Raw genomic sequence first — 22809 nt, 5'->3', positions numbered from 1 at the left:
ATGTTTCAAGACAATGAAGAAAAAATTTGTTAATCATACAATGCTTAAGCCCTTTATAAAATCATCTGCAGTTATGGCAGTCAATGCAGGACTACAAGCATCGTATGATATTACTCTCCTAATTGCAAAGAAAGGATAGCCACATACTCGTGTTGAAGTAATTCCCCTCGATAAAAATAGCAAGAGAGTTGTTATTTATGAAAAAGGATGTTATTGCAGTTTTAAGGAGTATTCCACTTAGTGATATGATACATAGCAACAGAGGGTTGCTGAGGTGGCAAATCATGTCCAAACAACAGTAAATTCAGAGCTGAAAAAGGTTATGTTTGTATGTAATTAGACGAGTCAACATTTGGAAGTGTAAATGTTTTTGTTATTTGTAATGTATTACAGTACGAGTTTAAAAAAAGCAGTAATTGATGAATTTCTTTTTGTTAAATCTTTAAAAACCGATTCCAAGGGATACATTTTGGAGACAACTACCGTGTTTAAGTATAACTTTAGTTTAATATAAACCAAAATGAACACTCGATGTTTCGACCTTCATATCAAGGTCATCTTCTGGAGCATATACACTATATACAGGGAAACAAGCTGCAACACAATCTACATGGTTTGCTAAAGTTACTGACCAACCGTCACAACAATTATTGGCCTGACCTCTGGTGGGAAAAAAAAACCTGTACAGTGCTAGAGTCCTATTATTAATATCTGTTGGTTATAAAATTACATTGGGCTGAAGGGCAACATGTTTCTGTCTCTCTCTCTCTCTATATATATATATATATATAAAAAACATGATTATTATTATATCGGAGTTCATATTTACTCAATGTTATGAATATTAATATGGTTTAAATTACTATAACATCGATATTAAAAAAAATTTAAGGTTTAATTGTGAGACACTACTTTTGTTGAAAAAATCAACTGCCTCAGGTGTTCAATACAGAGAATTATATAAAAAAAATAACAGAAACATTGTAAAATAACAATAGATCTAATGTAAAAAACTGAAGTACAGTTCAAAAAAGAATACGTGCTGAAATTCCAATTGAAGTAAGCTACGTGCGTAGCTATCGCGAGTGCACCAATATTGGACAGTAGAGATATGCACATCAGATAAATTGTAGCTGAGGCTGTTATTCATATGGTTTGAATCGAGAGATATATCAACCAGTTGGTATGGGATAGTTTCCAATACTAGCTGAAGGTTGCTTAAAGTCCTAAAATATGCTAGGTACTAAATATTAAGTAGGCCGAATACGTGCCATCCAGATTCTTGGAATTTTCATGCCACCATTATTGTTGATATTCAGGTGGTTAATCAGAATTTCGCAGGCTTCTTTAAATTTTCTTTCATACCAGGTTTTTGTATGGTGTAAAGAGCAGGTACTTCTCCAATTAATTTGGTGTAAGGTGTTGAGAGCATGATCTGAGAGGCCTGTCTCACCAAAATTGTTATATTTTTTTTTTTTTTTTTTTTTTTTTTTTTTTTTTTTTCCCCGTATAGGAATTGAACGTCCAGTTTCACCAATATAAGGTAAAGTGCAGTAGATGCAATAAACTCCAGGATGTGCCAATGGGAGTAGAGGATCCTTAGAGGAGTTGAATATGTTTTTTTAGTTTTGTAGGTGGTTTAAAGGTGACATTGAGATTATAATGGTGTAGGATTCTGTTGATTTTTTCTGATAACTCTTTAATGTATGGAATGGCTATGGTTTTACTGTAATCTAGATTTTTTTTGATGAAGTTTTATGAATTACTTTATTAATAGTATTTTTGTTATAACCATTATTTATAAATGTGTTGCTAATAATTTTTAATTCTTGTTTAAGAGCTTGCTGATTAGAGCAAATTGTTATAACTCTGTTTTTAAGGGTGTTAATGACTCCATATTTTTGTGATGGGTGGTGGTAGTATGATTTAGCATGTATGTATTGGCCAGTATGCGTCAGTTTGTGGTAGACCGTGAAGGATAGACTGCCTGAAGGAAGACGTGTGACCAGTGTATCCAGGTACAGGAGCGAGTTCTGATTTTCAGTTTCGATAGTAAATTGTATGCATTCATGTTGTTTGTTGAGGTTGGATAAGGAATGTGTTTAATGTTTGTCACCCATGTGGCCAGATAATGAAAACATCGTCAACGTATCTGAGCCACACTGTAGGTTTTAGAGTGAAGGAATCAAGAGCACTTTGCTCAAAAGTTTCCATATAACAGTTAGCAATGGTGGTGGTGGGGGAGGGTTAGTGGTGAGTCCAAGGCCGCACCTTCTTTTTGTAGGTAAAGTTTATTTTGCCACACGAAGTAACCAGAACGTAGTACGTGGACAACAAGGGCCGTAATGTCGGGCAGAAATTTGTTCCGTAGGAGAAGAATTGTGTCATTGATTGGGACATTTGTGAAAAGGGCAGAAACGTCGAAACTGACTAATAAATCGTCTTTGCCGAGTGTTTTGTTTATAAAGTGTTTTGTGTTTATATAGGAGGGGGAATGACCCACCAACTCCTTGAGTGTTGACACTAATTTCTTGGCTAGGTGGTAATTAGGGCTATCTATTCCTTCAACTATCGGCCGAAGCAGCACGTTTTGTTTGTGTACTTTAGGACACCATATATTCTTGGAGAACGGGCGTAATGGGGTATAAGTTTTTTTAACCGTGTCTAACAGCCAAGAAGTGATGGACTTAAGTAATTTCTCAGTTTTTTCTTTATTCTGTTAGTTGGGTTATAGTTTACCAGCTGATAGGTGCTGTTATCGGCGACTAGTTGATTCATCTGATGGATGGATGTTGTTTATTATTTTAACGGTATAATAGAACACAGAAACTAAGTAAATAATTAATTTATTAACTTGATGCTGATATTTCGCTGGTATTATAACCAGCATCTTCAGAGCACAAAAACACTGTTTGTCACAATACGCGAGACTAAAACAACATGGTGTATATTAACAAAATTGTAGCAGCAACACAAAGACTAGAGTCCTGATTTTGGCGCCCTCTATCTGAAAAAAAAAAAAAAAAAAAAAAAAAAAAAAAAAAAAAAAAAAAAAAAAAAAAAAAAACCGCTATCATATATTGCTAGAGTCCTAGAAAAGTGTTAGTTTTTCCTTAATATGACTGTCTCCCAGATCTTCGGCAAGTTAATACAGCCATATTTGTTGAGATTTGGGGTGTGTTTTAGGGCTTCTGTCGCCTCTAAGAACAATCTCTCTGATTTATATGGGTTTCTGTGTAGTACTTTTGTGTTTTTCCAGTTGATCCTGTGTGCAGGGGTATCCAGAGCATGGTCTGCTAGGCCCGACTTCCCATAATGATATTTCCGGACGTATCGTTTATGTTCGCTGATGCGGATATTCACAGTTCTTCCTGTTTGACCGTAGTAGGCTTCATTGCATGAGCAGGGTACTTGGTAGACTCCTGGATGTGATAAAGGAGGAATGCTGTCCTTGGGTGAGCGGATGAGGGTGGCTAATTTGCTACATGGTCTGAATGTAGTGCGTAGTTTATGTTTAATGAGAATTCTTGAGATCTTTTCGGATGTGCCTTTAATGTAAGGGATGGTGACTGTTTTGTTGTAGTTCTCTGTGGTGGATGGTGGGAGGGGTTTCTTAGGAGTGTTTAGTATTTTGTTTATTTTTTGTGGATTGTAGCCGTTGGCCAAGAAGGTGTGGCGTAAGTGAGTCAGTTCAGCAGTAAGAGCCTTGTCATTTGAACAGATTGCTCTCGCTCTATGGGTTAGCGTTTTTAAAATGCCATATTGTTGAGAAGGATGATGGTGTGATTGTTTGTGTAAGTATCTGCCTGTATGTGTGGGTTTTCTGAAAACTGAAAATGATAAGGAACCATCTGGGAGACGTGTAATGAGTGTATCCAGGAAGGGCAGACAGTTGTTGGCTTCCGGTTCCATAGTAAAGTGGATTTTTGGGTGTTGGCTATTTAAATGTGCTAGGAATGTTTTCAATGTCTCAGGGCCATGTGGCCAAATGGCAAGCACATCATCAACATAGCGTAGCCAAAGTGTTGGTTTGAGAGTGGCTGTATTGATTGCTTGTTTTTCCAGGTGTTCTATGTAAAAGTTGGCTAGGGGGGGAGAAAGGGGGGAGCCCATGGCTGTCCCATCAATTTGTTTGTATATTTTCCCTTTCCATGTGAAATATCCTGCATGTATTGTGAATTTGAATAGTTCAAATATATCAGGGGGGAAGTGTGACTTCAGTAGATTGAGGGTTTCTATTAGTGGTACATTTGTGAATAGTGAAGTGATGTCAAAGCTTACTATTAAGTCTGAGCTTTTTAGGGTGAGGTGTTGTAAGATGCTTTTTAGGTGTGCTGAATTTTTGATAAAGGAGGGAGAATTGTTAGTCGAGGGCACAACTTTACCATAACTCCCAAGCAAGTTCCAAAAGCCGAAATAATGGCGTCCATCGAACGAGGAATTTACGACCTGCCTCCAACAATAGCTAACAACATACGTTTAGATGTGGCCAACATCCTAATCAAGTCCAAGCCTCCAAAAAGTAATATCCCACATAAGGAATTCATGGCTATAAAAGAGCTACACAACAACAGCCAGATTACCATAACAAAAGCAGACAAAGGAAATGCAACCGTGGTGATGGACACAACTGAATATGAAAACAAAATGCACACACTATTACAAGATCAGTCAACATACAAAATTATAGATCGCAATCCCACCAACACACAAAAGAATAAGGCACGAAAATTATTAAAAAAAGTCACTTCCTGGCCCAAAGACACAGTTAACAAACTCAAACCCTTCCATGTTAGAACACCGAGGATCTATGGATCACCAAAAATTCACAAACCAGGCACACCCCTACGCCCAATTGTGGACAGTATAAATAGTCCCACATACAAACTGGCTAGACATTTAGCAAAGCTACTAGCCACTCTCACTAACAATTCTCCCTCCTTTATCAAAAATTCAGCACACCTAAAAAGCATCTTACAACACCTCACCCTAAAAAGCTCAGACTTAATAGTAAGCTTTGACATCACTTCACTATTCACAAATGTACCACTAATAGAAACCCTCAATCTACTGAAGTCACACTTCCCCCCTGATATATTTGAACTATTCAAATTCACAATACATGCAGGATATTTCACATGGAAAGGGAAAATATACAAACAAATTGATGGGACAGCCATGGGCTCCCCCCTTTCTCCCCCCCTAGCCAACTTTTACATAGAACACCTGGAAAAACAAGCAATCAATACAGCCACTCTCAAACCAACACTTTGGCTACGCTATGTTGATGATGTGCTTGCCATTTGGCCACATGGCCCTGAGACATTGAAAACATTCCTAGCACATTTAAATAGCCAACACCCAAAAATCCACTTTACTATGGAACCGGAAGCCAACAACTGTCTGCCCTTCCTGGATACACTCATTACACGTCTCCCAGATGGTTCCTTATCATTTTCAGTTTTCAGAAAACCCACACATACAGGCAGATACTTACACAAACAATCACACCATCATCCTTCTCAACAATATGGCATTTTAAAAACGCTAACCCATAGAGCGAGAGCAATCTGTTCAAATGACAAGGCTCTTACTGCTGAACTGACTCACTTACGCCACACCTTCTTGGCCAACGGCTACAATCCACAAAAAATAAACAAAATACTAAACACTCCTAAGAAACCCCTCCCACCATCCACCACAGAGAACTACAACAAAACAGTCACCATCCCTTACATTAAAGGCACATCCGAAAAGATCTCAAGAATTCTCATTAAACATAAACTACGCACTACATTCAGACCATGTAGCAAATTAGCCACCCTCATCCGCTCACCCAAGGACAGCATTCCTCCTTTATCACATCCAGGAGTCTACCAAGTACCCTGCTCATGCAATGAAGCCTACTACGGTCAAACAGGAAGAACTGTGAATATCCGCATCAGCGAACATAAACGATACGTCCGGAAATATCATTATGGGAAGTCGGGCCTAGCAGACCATGCTCTGGATACCCCTGCACACAGGATCAACTGGAAAAACACAAAAGTACTACACAGAAACCCATATAAATCAGAGAGATTGTTCTTAGAGGCGACAGAAGCCCTAAAACACACCCCAAATCTCAACAAATATGGCTGTATTAACTTGCCGAAGATCTGGGAGACAGTCATATTAAGGAAAAACTAACACTTTTCTAGGACTCTAGCAATATATGATAGCGGTTTTTTTTTTTTTTTTTTTTTTTTTTTTTTTTTTTTTTTTTTTTTTTTTTTCAGATAGAGGGCGCCAAAATCAGGACTCTAGTCTTTGTGTTGCTGCTACAATTTTGTTAATATACACCATGTTGTTTTAGTCTCGCGTATTGTGACAAACAGTGTTTTTGTGCTCTGAAGATGCTGGTTATAATACCAGCGAAATATCAGCATCAAGTTAATAAATTAATTATTTACTTAGTTTCTGTGTTCTATTATACCGTTAAAATAATAAACAACATGTTCGACGAACACATAAGTCTGTCCACACGTTGATGGATGGATGTTGACCTGTCAAGGATGACAGTGGCATTACCTTTATCCGATTTTGTTATCTTGATTAGCTTTCAATGACTTGATTGCTGCTAGTTCTGTTTTTGTAAGATTGCTATGCAGGGTTTTCATTGCTGGTTTCTAATCGAATTTTAGCGGCTATATTAATAGGAAGAGACCTGATGAATCTTTCAATGTGGTATATAAAATCCAATTTATTAACAGTTTTAGGTGCTATAATAATAATAAAGACAGATAAATGTCTTTATTATTATTAATAAATAAGTAAAAATAATTATTTTGACTTAGATATTAGGCTACCAGGACTATTATTATATATTGTTTGTTATCTGATGAAATATATAACAGTTCAGGATACCTGGTCATTCTGAAAAATCAAATAAAATCAAGTGTCTTCCAGTATTCACATGACAAAATTGAATTAATAACATATTCTCATTCTGCTGTAGAATAAAATTTTTCAAATATTTACACAAAAAAATCTTCTGTCTTTCTATATCATAAAAGCAACTATTTCTATTTCAAAACTGAAAACTAAATATTGAAATTATTAGTTTCTCGCTAAACTGTGAGCTTCAAATGCAATAAATAATATGAAATCTTTCAAAAAGTTAATGTTTCAGGGTTTTTTTATGATCTAATAAGCCATTTTTAAATATTTAAAAAGAAAGTTTTTTTTTTTTTTTTTTTTTTTTTTTGTAATTTCATTATTTTGAAAGAAATTCAACAGTAATTTTATCAACTTGGGAAGATTGATCATGCATTCTCAACCAGGAGGTTGCTAAATGTGGAACTAAACAGCGAGTAATTATAACAGGCTAATAAGAAAGCTTGAAGCAGTACAGTTTTTAAAAAAAATCAGCAAGGAAAAGATGCTAATAATATGCATGGGCATCGTGCATAATTTATTTGGGAATTTAATAACAATCCATTACAGCAGCATCTCAGTTACCTGGTTGCATTGGGAAATGAACTTTCTGGCCAGTTATCATATGGTTAGAAAGTTGTTTTAAATTAGTCAGATATGCTGATCCTTTTCAAAGACTCATAAAACTGAAATTCTGGTTAAAATCAAATAAGTACCTCCATAGTGCAATTGGAAAAATGGCAGTACATTGTACCTTTTGACTGGAAAGGACCTGAATTCAATTATTCTTGTCATGATAAGATGAATCTTTAAGTGGATTTTTCTCTCATAAGAAAGCAGCAGGATTTTTTCATGCTGTATACAGGCAAATTGGCCAGGAAAACTTATGCAGTTTACAGACAAAAAAAAAAAAATACTATTGGTGATGGACAGTAGATGGTGTTATGGGTAATTGGTGTATTAAGTAAGTAGTGGAGACCGTAAGTTGCGAGTTCTTGTATGTCAGAATTTATCTAACAGCTATTGTGTTATAGAAAAGTAAATAAAGACAAAAAAGATGCTAATTTTGTGCATTCCTCTGATATAAGGATTTTTTTTGTGTCTAGTTAAAACAAACACATCTGTATTTTTGTTTGTTTTTTATTTTTTTTCAGGTATGGAGCTTGGAGACGGGTCAGAGACTTGTAACCCTACGCAATCATTCTGATGGAGTGACATGCCTTCAGTTTAATGACAGTGTTATTGTATCAGGCTCTTATGATCAGACTGTCAAACTTTGGGATTTCAGTGTTTGTTGATGAAGAAGTGGTTCAGTTTCATACTAAAAAGGAAGACATTTTCCATGTTGCAGGTACTATTAAGCATATTTGTTTGCTCAGTGTACAACATATTCAAGTCTTCCAGCATAATGTTCCTGCACTATAGAACTCTGAAACCATTAAACAACAGAGTTTACATTATATGCTTCGAAGGCCTTGGTTGTACTATATAAAAACAATACATGAGAACACTAGAAATTTAAATCATGATTACTGAACGTCATACACTATTCTTTTAACGTGAAAGTTTTTAAAAATATTTTATTGCTTGTTAAAATATAACAATCTGTGAGGTTGCACTTTAAACTTTATGCTGTTTTTTTATACTTTAGTCAATGTTGATATGTCATTGCTCATCATCATCTTGCTCACGAATATACAAAGTAGTAGCTTCTATTTGTTCCTCTATTTGCTCAATGTGTTCGGTGCTGTAATCTCATTTGCATATTTTTGGTACAGAATGGTGTTCCTAGAGAGCATGCCCTTTCTTACTATAATAATTTTCTAAAAACACTAGAATCAGAAATTTTGTTTGACTTTGATCACATACTCATTTGCCCTGACTTAAAGTAAATTAATCAGCTTTTAAAAAGAGCAGTAGCCAATAGATTGAGAGAGAACTTATTTGTTTATATATTATTTAAGGTTAAGAAAATAGTAGGGACGTAAAAGAAAGTTAGGAAAACTTTCAAGGTGCTAGTTCCAATTGATGTGGCCACATAAGATGAAAATGAGAACTGCACATGAGGTGTACATATCATATTCCATTGGCACCAAAACCTGTAGGTTTAGGATACTTGGTTACAATTATTTACATTATCATTAGCTCATGTTGTAGAAGAATTTAATAACACAGATTAAGCAGAATCCCTACTTATTCATCAACATTAAACCTGATTTTAACCAGCTATGATGGTCATCCTGTGTGTACCTCTTATGTTTGTGAGAATTTCTGTTCTCCAAGACTGGCTGTATTAGCCGTGTGTGAAAATGCTTAATGAATTTCTCCCTCCCAGTGAAATGAGAAATGATGTAATTTTAGTAATTAAAGACATCTCGTAGAGATGTCCTTAAATTATTACAAATGAAAGTAGTTGGGAATAATAATAATAAAAGATGATACAAAGGAATTGTATAGTATTGATTGCAAATTAGAAATGAATTATCCCCAGAAACTTTTTTTTTTCTTTTTTTAATATATTTCGAATTTTTTTTTCATGGCCTAGTGACTGAGTGGAATAAGAGAAGTATAATAGGTGTTGTGCAAACGGGAAAAGAGAGTTTTCTCAGTGAGTCATCGTGATTGCTGGAAGTGCTTGCATGACAAAATTATTTTTTGTGAGATCAAATTCATCCACTGTATGAACTCACAATGAATGAAATAACTACCAGTTATACTCTGAAGCATTTGAGCTCCTGAGTAATAACAAATTAAACTTGATTAAATCATGAGATTAGGATTGAGATATAGTATTCTTGGTGCAAAACACATTAATAAAAAAAAAAAATAAGAAGAAGAAGAAATAATTAGTTAATGAAATTTCATTTGGCAAAGAATCGCAAGATGGAAAAGTTTACCTCTTTTAGGCTGAAGCATAATAAAATTTTTGGAGTAAAATTAAAAACTAAACTTGAGAGTAGCTATGGCTCTGTATTAGTAATATAATTTGTAAAATTTAAATTATTTGTTCACAGTCCATTTTCATGCAAAAAAAAAAAGTATTGTTATAAATTTAGATTATTAGTTCAGATAATTTATAATGATCCTTATTTAGGATATCACATCTGCAAATACTTCAGATCTAGAGATCTTCAGTAGTATGGTCCCCTTTGGGTTTGTTTATAGATATACAGGGTGTTTCAAAAAGAATGTCCCGATTTGACGATTGTATATCTCTGAAACCATGAACCACAAATGAATGCGACTTGAGCATTTGTAATTGTGGTGAGTGAAACTTTAAGCCTTACTTCATACTCGGTAATTTATTTTGTAACTGTATCACATTTTCATTATTAAATATAATTATTTGAAATCGGATCATTCTTTTTGAAACACCCTGTACTTGTACAAAGGCCACATAGCACTTTATATTACAGTAAAAGAGAATTCCACTTTAAATGCTCATTAAAATGCTGTACTCCCTAAAATTAAGCAGTTATGAATAGTATTAAAATATCTCTTGACAAAGAGCATTAAAAAAAATAAAATAAAAATATGTATGATAATCATCATCATGGGGACTACTTTAAGCTACCAAGTAATGTATTATATGAATGCTTAGTAAGTTAAATAGATTAGCTTTCATTTTCTTTTTAACTGCAGACTAGCTCTTAATGATTTTTTGCATTTTATTGTAGTAGATGCCAGTACTATAAATCGATACAAAATTCTCAATATATGTTATAAAAAATGTGATTGTAAAAATGGACTCATGTGAGTATATATGACTTCAGTTGATATTCTTTACAGATAGATTAATTAGATGTTGTGCAAGTATGTTTGAGGTTACTAACAAACAGGTACACCAGCATAAGGTATTCTTTTGCTAATTTAAAAATATGTCTGAATTGTTTTGCAAATAAATAGTTGTATAGGTTTCAGAGTAGGTTATCTTCAAATATTGCTATATAAACAATGGCAAGTACTTATTCCTGATTGAGGAAAAAATACAGGTTGGGGTTTTATTATTATAGAGAAATAGACAAATGACTCACATAAACAGTGGTTGCCATGAAAGCATTTACTTCAAAAATCACTGTAATGAAAGGCAAACTACTCGCTTCTATATATATAGAAGGATTATAGCTAAACACCTAGGCAGTAACAGTTTGACAGAATGGAAATCCATATTCATTTATAAATACAGGCAACCCTCATATAACGCAGTCTACAAATTGTAGTAACCCTTGTTGAACGGTACTTATACAACGCAGTTTCGATATAAGACAGTCTACAAATTGTGGTAATAATTTATCTTTTCATATATATTTCAACACACGACTTAAAAATCAAATTTTATCTTAGTTAAATTTGCGTCTGCCCTATCACGCATGTAGTTATAAGTAGCGAATTAGCCTTTAGCACACATGTACATCAATTGTTTGCTGTATAAAATATTTATTGTTGAAAATCGTCTTCGTTTTCTGCTAGGAAAGCGCATTAAAAATAATAAGTATGTTAATCTCAAACTGCGCACTTTATTTTTTGGTAAGTGGCATACAATATGTAATGCTTTTTTTTTTATGTAAAAACATTTATTTTTATAGTAATGGCCACTTAGAGCACTTTTGCGATATGGTTGAAAACAAAATGAGCGAATTAATTGATGGGGGAAATAGATTTAAATGAGGAGGAACTGGTACAATTAATAGATGACGTCGATAGCAGGGAAAGTTCTGCCAAAGATTCTGATTGCAATGAATCTGTTAAAGAAATTAGCAGAAGGGTTGAACTTGGCAAGAAAGTTATTTTATGGATAATCATCTCTCAATGGAGCGCTCCAGAAAATTCACGAGACAATTGGATATTTGTTTAGCTCCGTATTATGAACTTAATAAAAAATTGCAGCATAGTGGTAAGCAAGGTCTTATTACTGACTTCTTGATAACTAAACCAGTCGAAATATGCAATGAGAATTATACAAATGAAGACGACGTCCGGCCACTCGTAAATAAAAAACATCTACGAAATGTTAGTTTTGAAGAGAGTGACAACGATCGAAATACACTTTATTTTATTTTGCCTAAAACATTATGTATTATGTGCAATTTATAATTTTATATTATGTATTTGTTTCGTAATTTATTTATTTTCTTAACTTACATGAATTACTTGAATTAAATAAAAATATATTTTTGCTGAATATGTCATTCTTTATATAATCTTTAAAAAAAAAAAAAAACAATTTCGGAACCTAACCCTACTTTTTCTATGTGATATGAGTCTCGCATAACGCGCCATTTCTATGGAACCTAACATCCGCATTATTACGAGGGTCACCTGTATTTTCTTATGAACCCTGTGGCACACCAGTCACCTGCCTTCATTTAGGTTCTGCTACTCCATATACTGCTGTTTGGCATCTGCCCATCAACCATCCTTTAATCCATATCACCAGTTTTATATCCATACCCATTTGTTCCAATTAAATTCCATGTAAATTGGAACAAATGTGTTCTGTCAAATGCTTTTGCAAAATCCTGCAGTGTCATCATTTAGCCATTCCCTTCATCTAACTCAGCTGTCACTCTACTATAAAAAGTTAGTAGATTACTAAAGCATGACTGCTCCTTCACAAAGCCATGATGCTCCTACAGAGTATCATATTCTTATCCATATATTCACCCAATCCTGAATTTCCTTTTAACCACCTTTTCCAGTACTTTTATCACCACTTCTGATATACTAATTTAATTGTCTATAATATGCTACCACTTAGATCCTCCTTTATGTAAGGGAATTATTTTGACTTCCTTTCACTCTGCTGAGACTTAAATTAAACAGTCTAGTAGAAAGCATTGCTAGTTCCCCTGCACATTCTCGTAAAATGGAAGCAGATATTCTATTCAATCTCACAGTTGTATTTGCATTCAGATTCTGCAATGTACTAAGGACCTCCAATTCTTCAACTCCTGTTCTCACATCAGTCTCTGTCATAATAACAATATCTTCACTTGGATAATATATTCTTGCAAAATGATCATTCAGTACCTCAACTGTTTTGTCTGCCTCCATTACCTCTCTACCCATCTGCACTCATTAAAGTAGTCCTTCTGCCACATGACGAAAAACTCTTTGGGATTTCCTTTTGATATGGGGGGGGATAGCAGTCAGAAGGCACAGCCATGGGCTCACTGCAAACCCCCCCCCCCCCAATTGGAAGCTTTTGAGCTATGTATTTACTTTAAAACCCCAAAGCCTGGCTTAGATACATTGACGATATTTTCATCATCTGGTCCCATGGCTGCCATAAGTTAGACATGTTCCTTAGCCATCTAAACTAACAATACAAATGCATACAATTAAAATTGAGAGTAAGAACTCACTTTCCTTTCTAGATATACTTGTCATATACTTCTGGCAGTCTTTCCTTCACTGTTTACTGTAAGCCTACATATACTGGCCAATATATATACATAAACTCTTACCACCACCCATAACAAAAACTAGGTGTCATTAACACACTAAAAAAACAGGACTTTCAAGATTTGCTCTGTGAACAAGCACGTGAACATGAATTAAAAGTTACAAGCATTATTTCCTAGAAAATGGCTACAGCAAAAATACTATCAGCAACTAATAATAAAAATAAACTAGATTACTATAAAACTGCAGCCATTTCGTACATTAAAGGGATAGGTAAAATATGCAGAATATTACATAAATGCAACCTTAATGCCATTTTTAAACCTCCTGCACAACTGATGAACTTATTCAACTCTTTGCAGGAGTTGAATAAGTTCATCAGTTTACTATACTCAATGTACCTGTAATCCTCCTCACATAGGTGAAAACTGGTGCACAATTCCTATTTGGAAAAAAAAAAAAAAAAAAAGAACAAACAATACATTAAATTTAACAAGGACACTCTGATCCTTTCTGATCATGTCCCTGTATTGAATTTAAAAAAAAAAAAAAAAAACTATTTTAAGAGAAGAGGTAGAAGTAGCAATTAATTCTTTGAAGATGGGACAATTGCTGGGCATGAATGGAATAACTTTAGAATTATTGAAAGCAGGAAAGAACTTATCAGATGATCTGCATGTCAAAGTCACGCAAAAAAATTCCTTCTTTCTTACATGACCTTTGTACAGTTTCCAGAGATGATCTCATATTCTTGCATCACCTGTTGTCCTATGCAATAATTCACCTCCTATCTGTCATACTCTGAAGACCAAACCTTGCTCATAATAACTTTCTAACTGATATCAGGCCTGTACTATTTTTTGTAAAGAAATTTGTGACCATTTCAGTGCCTGTAATTGAAAATGTGTTATAAAGATTCTTAATTTCATACTCTAAATTTCATTCTGTGATGAAGCTGCATCAAATTCTAAACAAGTGCAAGTGCTCAGAATCTAATTTAATTGCATATGTTCAAGTTATTCAATGACACAAAAAATCAAGATATCAACTTACATTCCACTGATAGTGACACTCTGCACCAAAACTATACTAGCCAACTAAAGCAATGCCTATAGAGAAATGTTTACTCATGTCTCCTGCAGCCATGTTGTTGATACCTCAGCCTTAGAACCATTAATATTACTGTTTCTAATGCATAAAAATTACTTAACTTACACAAAATGAAAACCTAGCAACAACTTTACATTCTCTAGCATGTTAAGTGAAAATATCAGAATATTATAAATATCAAAAGTATAAACAAAGTGTTTTTGTAATGCCAGCTGCAAAGCATTAGACTGGAACAAAACTATAAAGTTTAGATGATATGAGAGAAATGGTTTGTAAATGCTTAAGTAAATATATCACATCATACATATCTTCCTTTCATGTTAGGCTCATTGGCCTGTTACAGACAAGTAATTGACTTATTAGAAACCATATTACTGCTTATGATAGAGTATTAATTCTCTCTGCATGCCTGTAAATTGTAGATGTTTTTCTGACTGGTTTACCTGTTTTCTAGATGAAAACCTCAAAATATCCAGTATGAAAAATCTTGCCACCTCTTTATGAGATCAACTAACTTGTCTTCAACTGAGAAGTCCTGATAAAGGTTCCTCATGTCCTAGATGGAATTCTAATACCCAGATCTTTTCAACCAAAAGGGATTGTCAATAGCAACTGAACTACAGAGACTATTTATGTGAGTATGCTTAGTTCTCCCATGGTGCTAATACCATCATGGGAGAACTAAGCATCGAGGTTTCTAGATTATCGAGAAACTCTAATCTAAGACCCAAACATAGAACTTTTTTTCATGTCAGACCTCTATTAAGCAAGGTAGTAGTTTCACATCAAGTAATGAAATTCATCTACCATCCACATGTAAATACATTAACATAGCAAGCATCTTTTGTCATTATGTTGCACAAATTCTGTACCCAATCCCTGAAGGAGTAAAAGAATATTAATTTTAAAATTCAGCAATATAGAAACTTAAAAATTAAGGGGTTAAAAAGCTGTCACAAATAAATAACTTTCATGCCTTTAATCTAACAACAAACAAGTTGTTGGACATTGCCTAATTTAAAATTAGGCATTTGTTAACAAATATCACTAAAAAGAATATTGATGTGCTACTGATCGATTATGCATGTTTAGTGTGCATGTGTTTATGACAAACACACTCAGAAAATTGCTCACATCAGTTTGTACTTAAAACTGCATCCTACTTTAATTATTAAAGAAAATATTAAACTGATTTGCTTTCCATTCTGTTTAATGATTCAGGATTGCAATTCCTATTCTACATTTTTGCTTCCACAGTTATCTAAGTGAGGGCATAAATGAATCATACAAATAGGTTGATAATATACCCAGTCTTAATATCTTGCTTGGTTTTCCTATCAGAGGGAATACATACACTCTACAGAACATCAAATAAGGAACAGAAAGATATTAAGTGAATACCTAAATGCAGGTATGACCTTATCATATAGAAATAAACTAATCACTGAGATCTGCCGTTCTTGTTGAGTTTGTGGGATTGATAACATGCCTTAGTTGCTTTAGGAGAAACATACTTAATAAACATACTTATGGATCATTTACCCATTTAATGAGATACACAATTCGCTAAGCATGATGTATACATTCTGAAATTTTGAATGTTTCTTCCCCTTGCATTTTATCAAACTTTTCATTTAGTATTACATGAGCATCTCTGGGGAGTCCTTTAATATTTTTCACCAGTTTGTCTATTATATTGTTACTCCAATTATTCATCCACAATCTTAATATTATATTACTCCTCCCCCTTCCCTCGAATTGGAGACTGAATCTGGAACTGAAACGTTGATATTATTTATCAAGGATAAATAATATCAACATTTTTATCCTTGAACATCAATGTCATTCTTGCAGTGCAGCTCCCAAACTTCAACTCCCTATCCATCTGTTATCACTCTAAAATTACTAACCCTCAATTTCTTGGAGCAAAATTGTGTCAGTATGCCTTGTGGAATCTTCTTCCTTCTAAGTCGTACCTGTCCCGAGGATAAGGTGACTAGCCCTATGCCTCGGTATATTTTATGGCTGTAGCTGTGTGTGTGTGTGTGTGTGTGTGTGTGTGTGTGTGTGTGTGTGTGTGTGTGTGTGTTCACAGTGCTGGTTTGCCTGCTTGCAGGAGGAAAAACTCCAGATAAACCTGCTGTCCGTGCCCAAGACTGGCTAACTTGGCTATGTTTGAGAAAGATCCTTAAGCTCCTCACGTCGGCGACGGGAATTGAACCCAGCCTTGTGGAATCTTTTAAATCAAAATGCATTGCTTTGCATCTGACAGTGCTTAACTGGCATCCATTATTTACACACAACACCAACCTATTCGTATTTTGCAGGAATCTCACATAATTGTTCCATATCATCCAATTTAGCGCCATCATCATCAGTAGCAGCAAACAAAACTGATTTACCTTGAAAGGCCATGAAGGCCAAAATCATTAATTCATCAATCTCTCAATCAACTAATCTTCAAATATTTGACTGAACCTCAAATTGGGTTTATGTGTAGGCTTACCATATGTACTGTTTTTAATGGGACAGTATAGTTTTTTTTTTTTTTTTTTTTTCATATTTCCCGGCCATCCCGTCATTTTAATAAAAACTATAAATATACTTTAATATTGGTCAATCATAATTATTATGATTGATAAATATTCATAACCTATAATCATATATCAGTATCATGGATACCATTAATTTGTATAACCATGGAGTCGCATTGTTCGATACTAAATATCGATATCTGGAGCGATTTATTCAGAGAAAATAAAAAATACATGTTGGCAACACTTTTGCGTCTCAGATGCGGCATCTGTTCTGCTATAGTGTTTTTGTTTTGCTGTGTGCTAATCGGTGGCTTTGTTATTCAATGCCAGTGGTTTAAATTTCATAAATTACAATTTTTAAGCTTTAAGTCTATCCTTGCAATGTCAAAGAGGCGAAACTGCAGTTTTAATGATGATCTCCAGAAAGAATTTAAATTTATTAAAGTGGACAAGCTGTGTAGTGATGGAACAAACATGGTATGCTAATGTTGTAATGCCCATTTTTCCATTGCTCATGGAGGCAGAAGCAGCATCAATCAACATCTATGTAGCCAGAAAGATAAAGATACTGAAGAGAGTCTGACTTCTGTTAAAAACATCAGCTCGTTTATGGTGAAATGTGTAGTGAAAGCGATAAATTTCAGGAAGTAAAGCTCTTTTTGTTTATACTGTGAGTCGTGGCCAAAGTTTTCGTGCAAATGACTCCTTCTCGACATTGATAAATAAAATTTATGAACCAAAATTTTCTTCAGCAAGTACCAAATCAGAAGCAATAATTACCAATGTTTTCTGACCATACATACTGGACGAAGTAATAGGGGATTCGAATAAAACAAAAAGCATTACAGTCAATTTAGATGCATCAAACAAAAAAGACAAACTTTTTCTAATTGTTGTGCAGTACTTTTTTGCCAAATTGTGGTGTTCAAGACAAAATTATAGACTATTTCCTTACCTGGTGAAACATCCGACCTACAGTTTGCTATGTTAAAGGAAGTAAGTGACAAATTTGCCTTACAAAATAAAATTGTTCCTTTGTGTGCAGCTAACACAAACACCAATTTTGGTTGTTGCAAAAGACTTAGCAAAAACTTGAAACTGAACTGAAGAGGCAGATTATCAGTATTAGTTGTGCGGCACACATTATACAGGGGGTCCTCGACATGTGTCGTTTCGACTTTACGGTGGCAATCCCATAAATAATTTAAAACAAATTTCGACTTGAAGCAGCGCGACGTAAAATTCAAACGTCACGGGCGAACTTGTTTGTGAGCATGGCGTTTGTTTGGGAAAGGTGGAGTCACTTGGATCCCAGCATACACTCCTTGGGTACCACATGCTTTGTTTACATCCGCTCTCTCATTTTTGTGTTTGTGTTTTTTTGTGATTTTTTACCCTTCAATATGGCTCCCAAACGTAAGGCAGAACTCTTCCGATGGCAGTTTGTCGAAGAAAAGGAAAGCCATTACATTAGAAGTGAAATTAGACATCATTAGAAGGGCAAAAAAGGGAGAAACGCCAACGAACATCGGCCATGCATTGAACTTAAGTCGTGCCACAGTCGGGACTATTATCAAGAATAAAATTCGCATCCTTGAATACGTGAAAGGATTGACACTCATGAAATCAACTATGATTATGAAAAAACGTAGTAGGCTCATGATTAAGATGGAAAGGCTTCTTGTTCTTTGGCTGGAAGACCAGCATGAACGCCGTATCCCAATTAGCCTCATGTTAATTCAAGATAAGGCAAAAAGATTGAGGCATTGGAAAATGAAAGGGGGGGAATTCCAACTTGCATCGAAAATCGTCTGTCCGTAGGAACGGATCGGCGAAGTAACTCGAGGACCCCCTATATACAATTGTCTCAAGTGTGCTGTCAACTGTTTTGCAGTGAATTTTTGATATTGAATGTTTTGCAGTGAAAGTATACACATCCTTCAATATATATACACAGTCAGAGTTGAAGAACTGAAAAAAACTTTTTTGACTTTGCAGGAAATCATTATGCTGAATTGTTAGGCATGGCAATACAAGATTTTTGTCCTTGGGTCCATCAATTGACAGAATTTCAAGCATGTCTGATGGGCTTTGTTCTCATTTTCTTTCTCAAGAAAAATGCCCTGTTATGTTGCAAAAAATTGTTTGAAATTATGGTTGTCGTTTGCAAGAGATCAAGTATCTTCATTTCAAGCATACATTAGGTTAATTGAAAAAGATAATATTTCAGCTACAGAAGTAGCCATAAGCATTGAAAATCTTGTAAACAATTTAGAGTCCAGAAAAAGTGAAGTGTTTGTAACTACTGATGTCAAAAAAAAATTGAAAATTTTATATAATTCAAGAGAAATTAATGAGGCTAAGTTTTTTGAGGTAGTTGAGAATTTCTATGAAACCAGCTTAGAATATGTCAACAAGTGGAAGTGCACTTTAGAAAACACTGAGAAGTTTAAGTGGGTGCCTATTAAGGAAGACACCTGTATGGAAAGAAATACAGGACAGCTTGAATGAGGACCCCATCACGTGCACAGAAGAAACTCATGTATTCGATCAGTGGACCCCTCATAAAATCTATAATTGTGAGGCAGTTGGATACATGGAATAAAGAAAACATTCCTGTATCTGATAGATGGGTACAATTTTTTTTCTGAAATGAGCAAAAAACACCTAGATTTTCAAGACTTTTGTAATATTGTAGAGTTTATTCATTGTCTTCCAGGAAGTACAGCACCTGTTGAGAGAATATTTTCTGTTATGAACAGTATGTGGTCAAAGGAGAAATCTAGATTAAGTGTTGAGACAATGAGGACTATGTTAGTTACAAGACAAAATTGTGTCATGGAGTGCGAGAAGTTTTATGATAAGGTGTTGAAAGACTGAAATTTGCTGCATAAGATCACTTCATCGGGGAAATATACATGGTACGATCGTGGTGAAATACAGCCCCCCCCCTCCCTCTACGTCTAACCAAATTTTTGTATGGGTTCTGGCACTGACGAATAACAGTAAGCTCAATATGTTTATGAAATAAAATTTTTTATCATCTTACTTTTTCAGGAATACAGAATATTACATAACCCCCTGTTCTGTTTTTGCCATCCCAATGTCCCGTTTTTGTCTCAAGGAAATGTGGTCAGCCTATTTATGTGTCAATTACTTTCTGACGTGGAATCATAATTGTAACTTCAGTTATACATATGATTTCCTACTTATAGTCAAATAATTGAAGGATTGCTCTACGCTTGAACAGCAATAGTGTCCAAGGACAGATGCATAGTACTCTACTGATCACCGTCCATGCAATATCCAGTCAAAAGACTTAGCACAGTCCAATAATATGTGGATCTATTTCTCTTATAGCTATCATAAAATGAGATTATCATAAATTATAAAGACAAGATCTTCCCTTAAAAACATGCTGTCCACTGCAGAGTACAGATTCTCTTGTCTTCTCATCCCCAAATTTGAACTCTTACCACTTTTCTAAAGATAACAATTAGCCTATAGCATATTGCATTTCTTTGGCACCACCCTTCTGCAACTAGACTATCTTATACTCTTCTTATTCCTTTAGAATCTTGCTTGTGCTAATACAACTAAATCAAGATTTTGTAGTACACTTACCTGCTTTTTTAGCACACTATCAGGTGTTGTATTATATCCATTTGGGTATAGATCCTAACACAATGGCCAAGCACAACCTAAGTATTTCTGCTATCATTCACTTTCCATCAAACCTTATTCTTCTGCAAAATATTTTTAGGTCATGTTTAATTGTTACAGTGCACCATATTAAATAATCTGAGTTTATGCATCTGGGAATTTTTTTCTGATACAATTCTTCTGGTTCTGATGGCTCAAGTTTTAATTATGCCAAATTTCTGTAGAATGATGATGGAGTTAACACATAATATTATGCATTCTCTAAACATAGGAAGCTATTAAGAAAAGATTCTTCTAAAGTTCTTCAGATGTAAGAAACATTTGTGGCTTCTAAATCATGGGACCAAACTAGCAGAAACATTCACACATTTGAATGTAAATTAGTTGAGGTTTGCTTTACATCTTCTATAAAGATGAGTGGCAATAGGTAGAGGAAGGAGAAGAAACAGTCATTCCATGTTCATAATTTCCATGTAGAGGGAAAACTCCATTTCATGGTAAATTTCTATAATATAATGAATCATTAGTGTAACATATCTCAAACTAATAGAGGCTGATAGTACTTACATGGTCTTTTTTTATTAAAGTTTATCAGAATTTTCTGTGTAGGTTTGGTTGATGTCCTCAACAATGAGGTCAAGGATTTCTGGTTTATTTATTGATTAATCCATATACGAGAACCTGAAAGAAGGTTGAGAGAGAAATGTTTTAAACTTATTACTATTAGCAAGTTTTGTTTACTTATTTATAATTTTATTTGATTTGATTTCATATGATGCCAACGAGAATGATGTATGATTTTTATTAGTAGGATCTGAATGGTAGCAAACTTCTCAGTTAATCTTATTAGGTAGGACATTATTACAAGCTAAAAGAAAGATGAAATATGTCAATCATGGTCAAGAAATTTAAAACTGGAGTCAGTTGTTTTTTGAATTTCCATGCAACACTGCAACAAATTATCTGAAGAAAATTCATTGTGTTTTGGTTTGTAGTGAAAAGGAATTGATTTCTGCTAGTTATTAAATGGTTCATTAATGCTGAAAAGCATATAAAATATATTCACTGTATACTTTTCATATGCAAGCCAGTATCTGATAACTGCATGAAATTCTCTAACTCCTTCCAAAACACACTGCTAGAAAAAGCAATTTATAATAGGTGTTATTAAAAAAACTGTATAGGAAATTAATTTTGCTTTGTCATTCAAACTTTTTTTCATTGAAATTAATATTCTAACTTTTTACCATAGCCAGAGTATATAAATAAGAAATCTGTCTTTTTATTATCACTTTCATTATTATTCTTATACGTTTCTGAATAAGATTAAAAATTAGTATATCTTAATTATTATCTTTGAAATATGATAATAGCAACTTTAATATTTTTAATAATATAAACATAAGTGGTGATGTTAAGCTGCATCACCAGAAAATTAAATAAACTGTTTGAAATTCAGTCTTATGATTAGATGTAGAGATCATTGCATATGTTCAGCTACTCTGAGAACTAATAATGAATTTTTGTACTATGTATAAAGGGAATTACAAAACCAGTGGGCATGAAATCCCCTCTTTTTTTTTTTTTTTTTTACTAAATACAAAAGTAGACTGTTTTTAAGTCTAATGAATTTAAATATTTGATCAATGACTGGTCATAAAATGACACCATAAATGCCAATATTATTTTTTTGTTGTTTACTTGCTAAATCAACTTTAACAGCATGTTGCTTACAATTTTTTTTTTGTGAATTAGAGAGATTTATTGCCGTTAAAAGAATAATTTACTGAAGTCTGTCTTAGAGATGAGCAGTTACATTTGCACCAAATCACATCTCTTCCTCTGTTGCATTTCCACTCACAATTTATATTTAGTCAACCTAAGTAATAGTTTTATGAATTCTGTTATTGTTATCAAAAAGTTGTAATATACAAGTTCTATCAGTATTTTTATTTTTTAGACAAGCTCTGGTTATTTATTGTGTCTACTCTAGAACATCCCCAGTTAAAACTCTTCTTGTTTTACAGAAATCAGTTTGCATTTTCTTAAAAAAGCTCTTAGAGATTTTTTATTTTTATATTTTAGTCTATTACCTACCTGGTCATTGCTTTTATAATTTTAGGTACTAACTGCATTTTAAACAAAAAAAAATCTTAATTATTTCTATTTATTGTTGTTT

At 34.0% G+C, this 22809-nt stretch overlaps 1 protein-coding gene across 5 annotated transcripts in view; it reads left to right on the top strand.

The window, feature by feature from the left end:
* The window catches only part of LOC150108908 (uncharacterized), a 295478-nt gene that overhangs the window by 259414 nt on the left and 13255 nt on the right, over positions 1-22809 (top strand). For 3 of the 5 annotated variants that reach the window (XM_090410911.1, XM_090410891.1, XM_090410902.1), the window contains exon 13: positions 8070-10673. The exons of 1 other annotated variant lie outside the window; for it this stretch is intronic. In XM_090410911.1, the coding sequence (XP_090267037.1) occupies positions 8070-8213 (144 nt within the window). In that variant the 3' untranslated portion in view covers positions 8214-10673. Of the gene's footprint in view, positions 1-8069; positions 10674-22809 lie in introns of those variants that run through there. One more of the 5 variants, XR_016550111.1, reaches the window with a different exon arrangement.

This window comes from Typopeltis vanoorti, chromosome 2 (genome assembly GCF_054136105.1).
Source record: "Typopeltis vanoorti isolate ZY-2024b chromosome 2, IOZ_Tvanoo_1.0, whole genome shotgun sequence".
NCBI classification, from domain to species: Eukaryota; Metazoa; Arthropoda; class Arachnida; order Uropygi; family Thelyphonidae; genus Typopeltis; species Typopeltis vanoorti.
The sequence above is the reverse complement of the archived record's forward strand: the minus strand, read 5'-3'. Positions and strand labels throughout refer to the sequence as shown.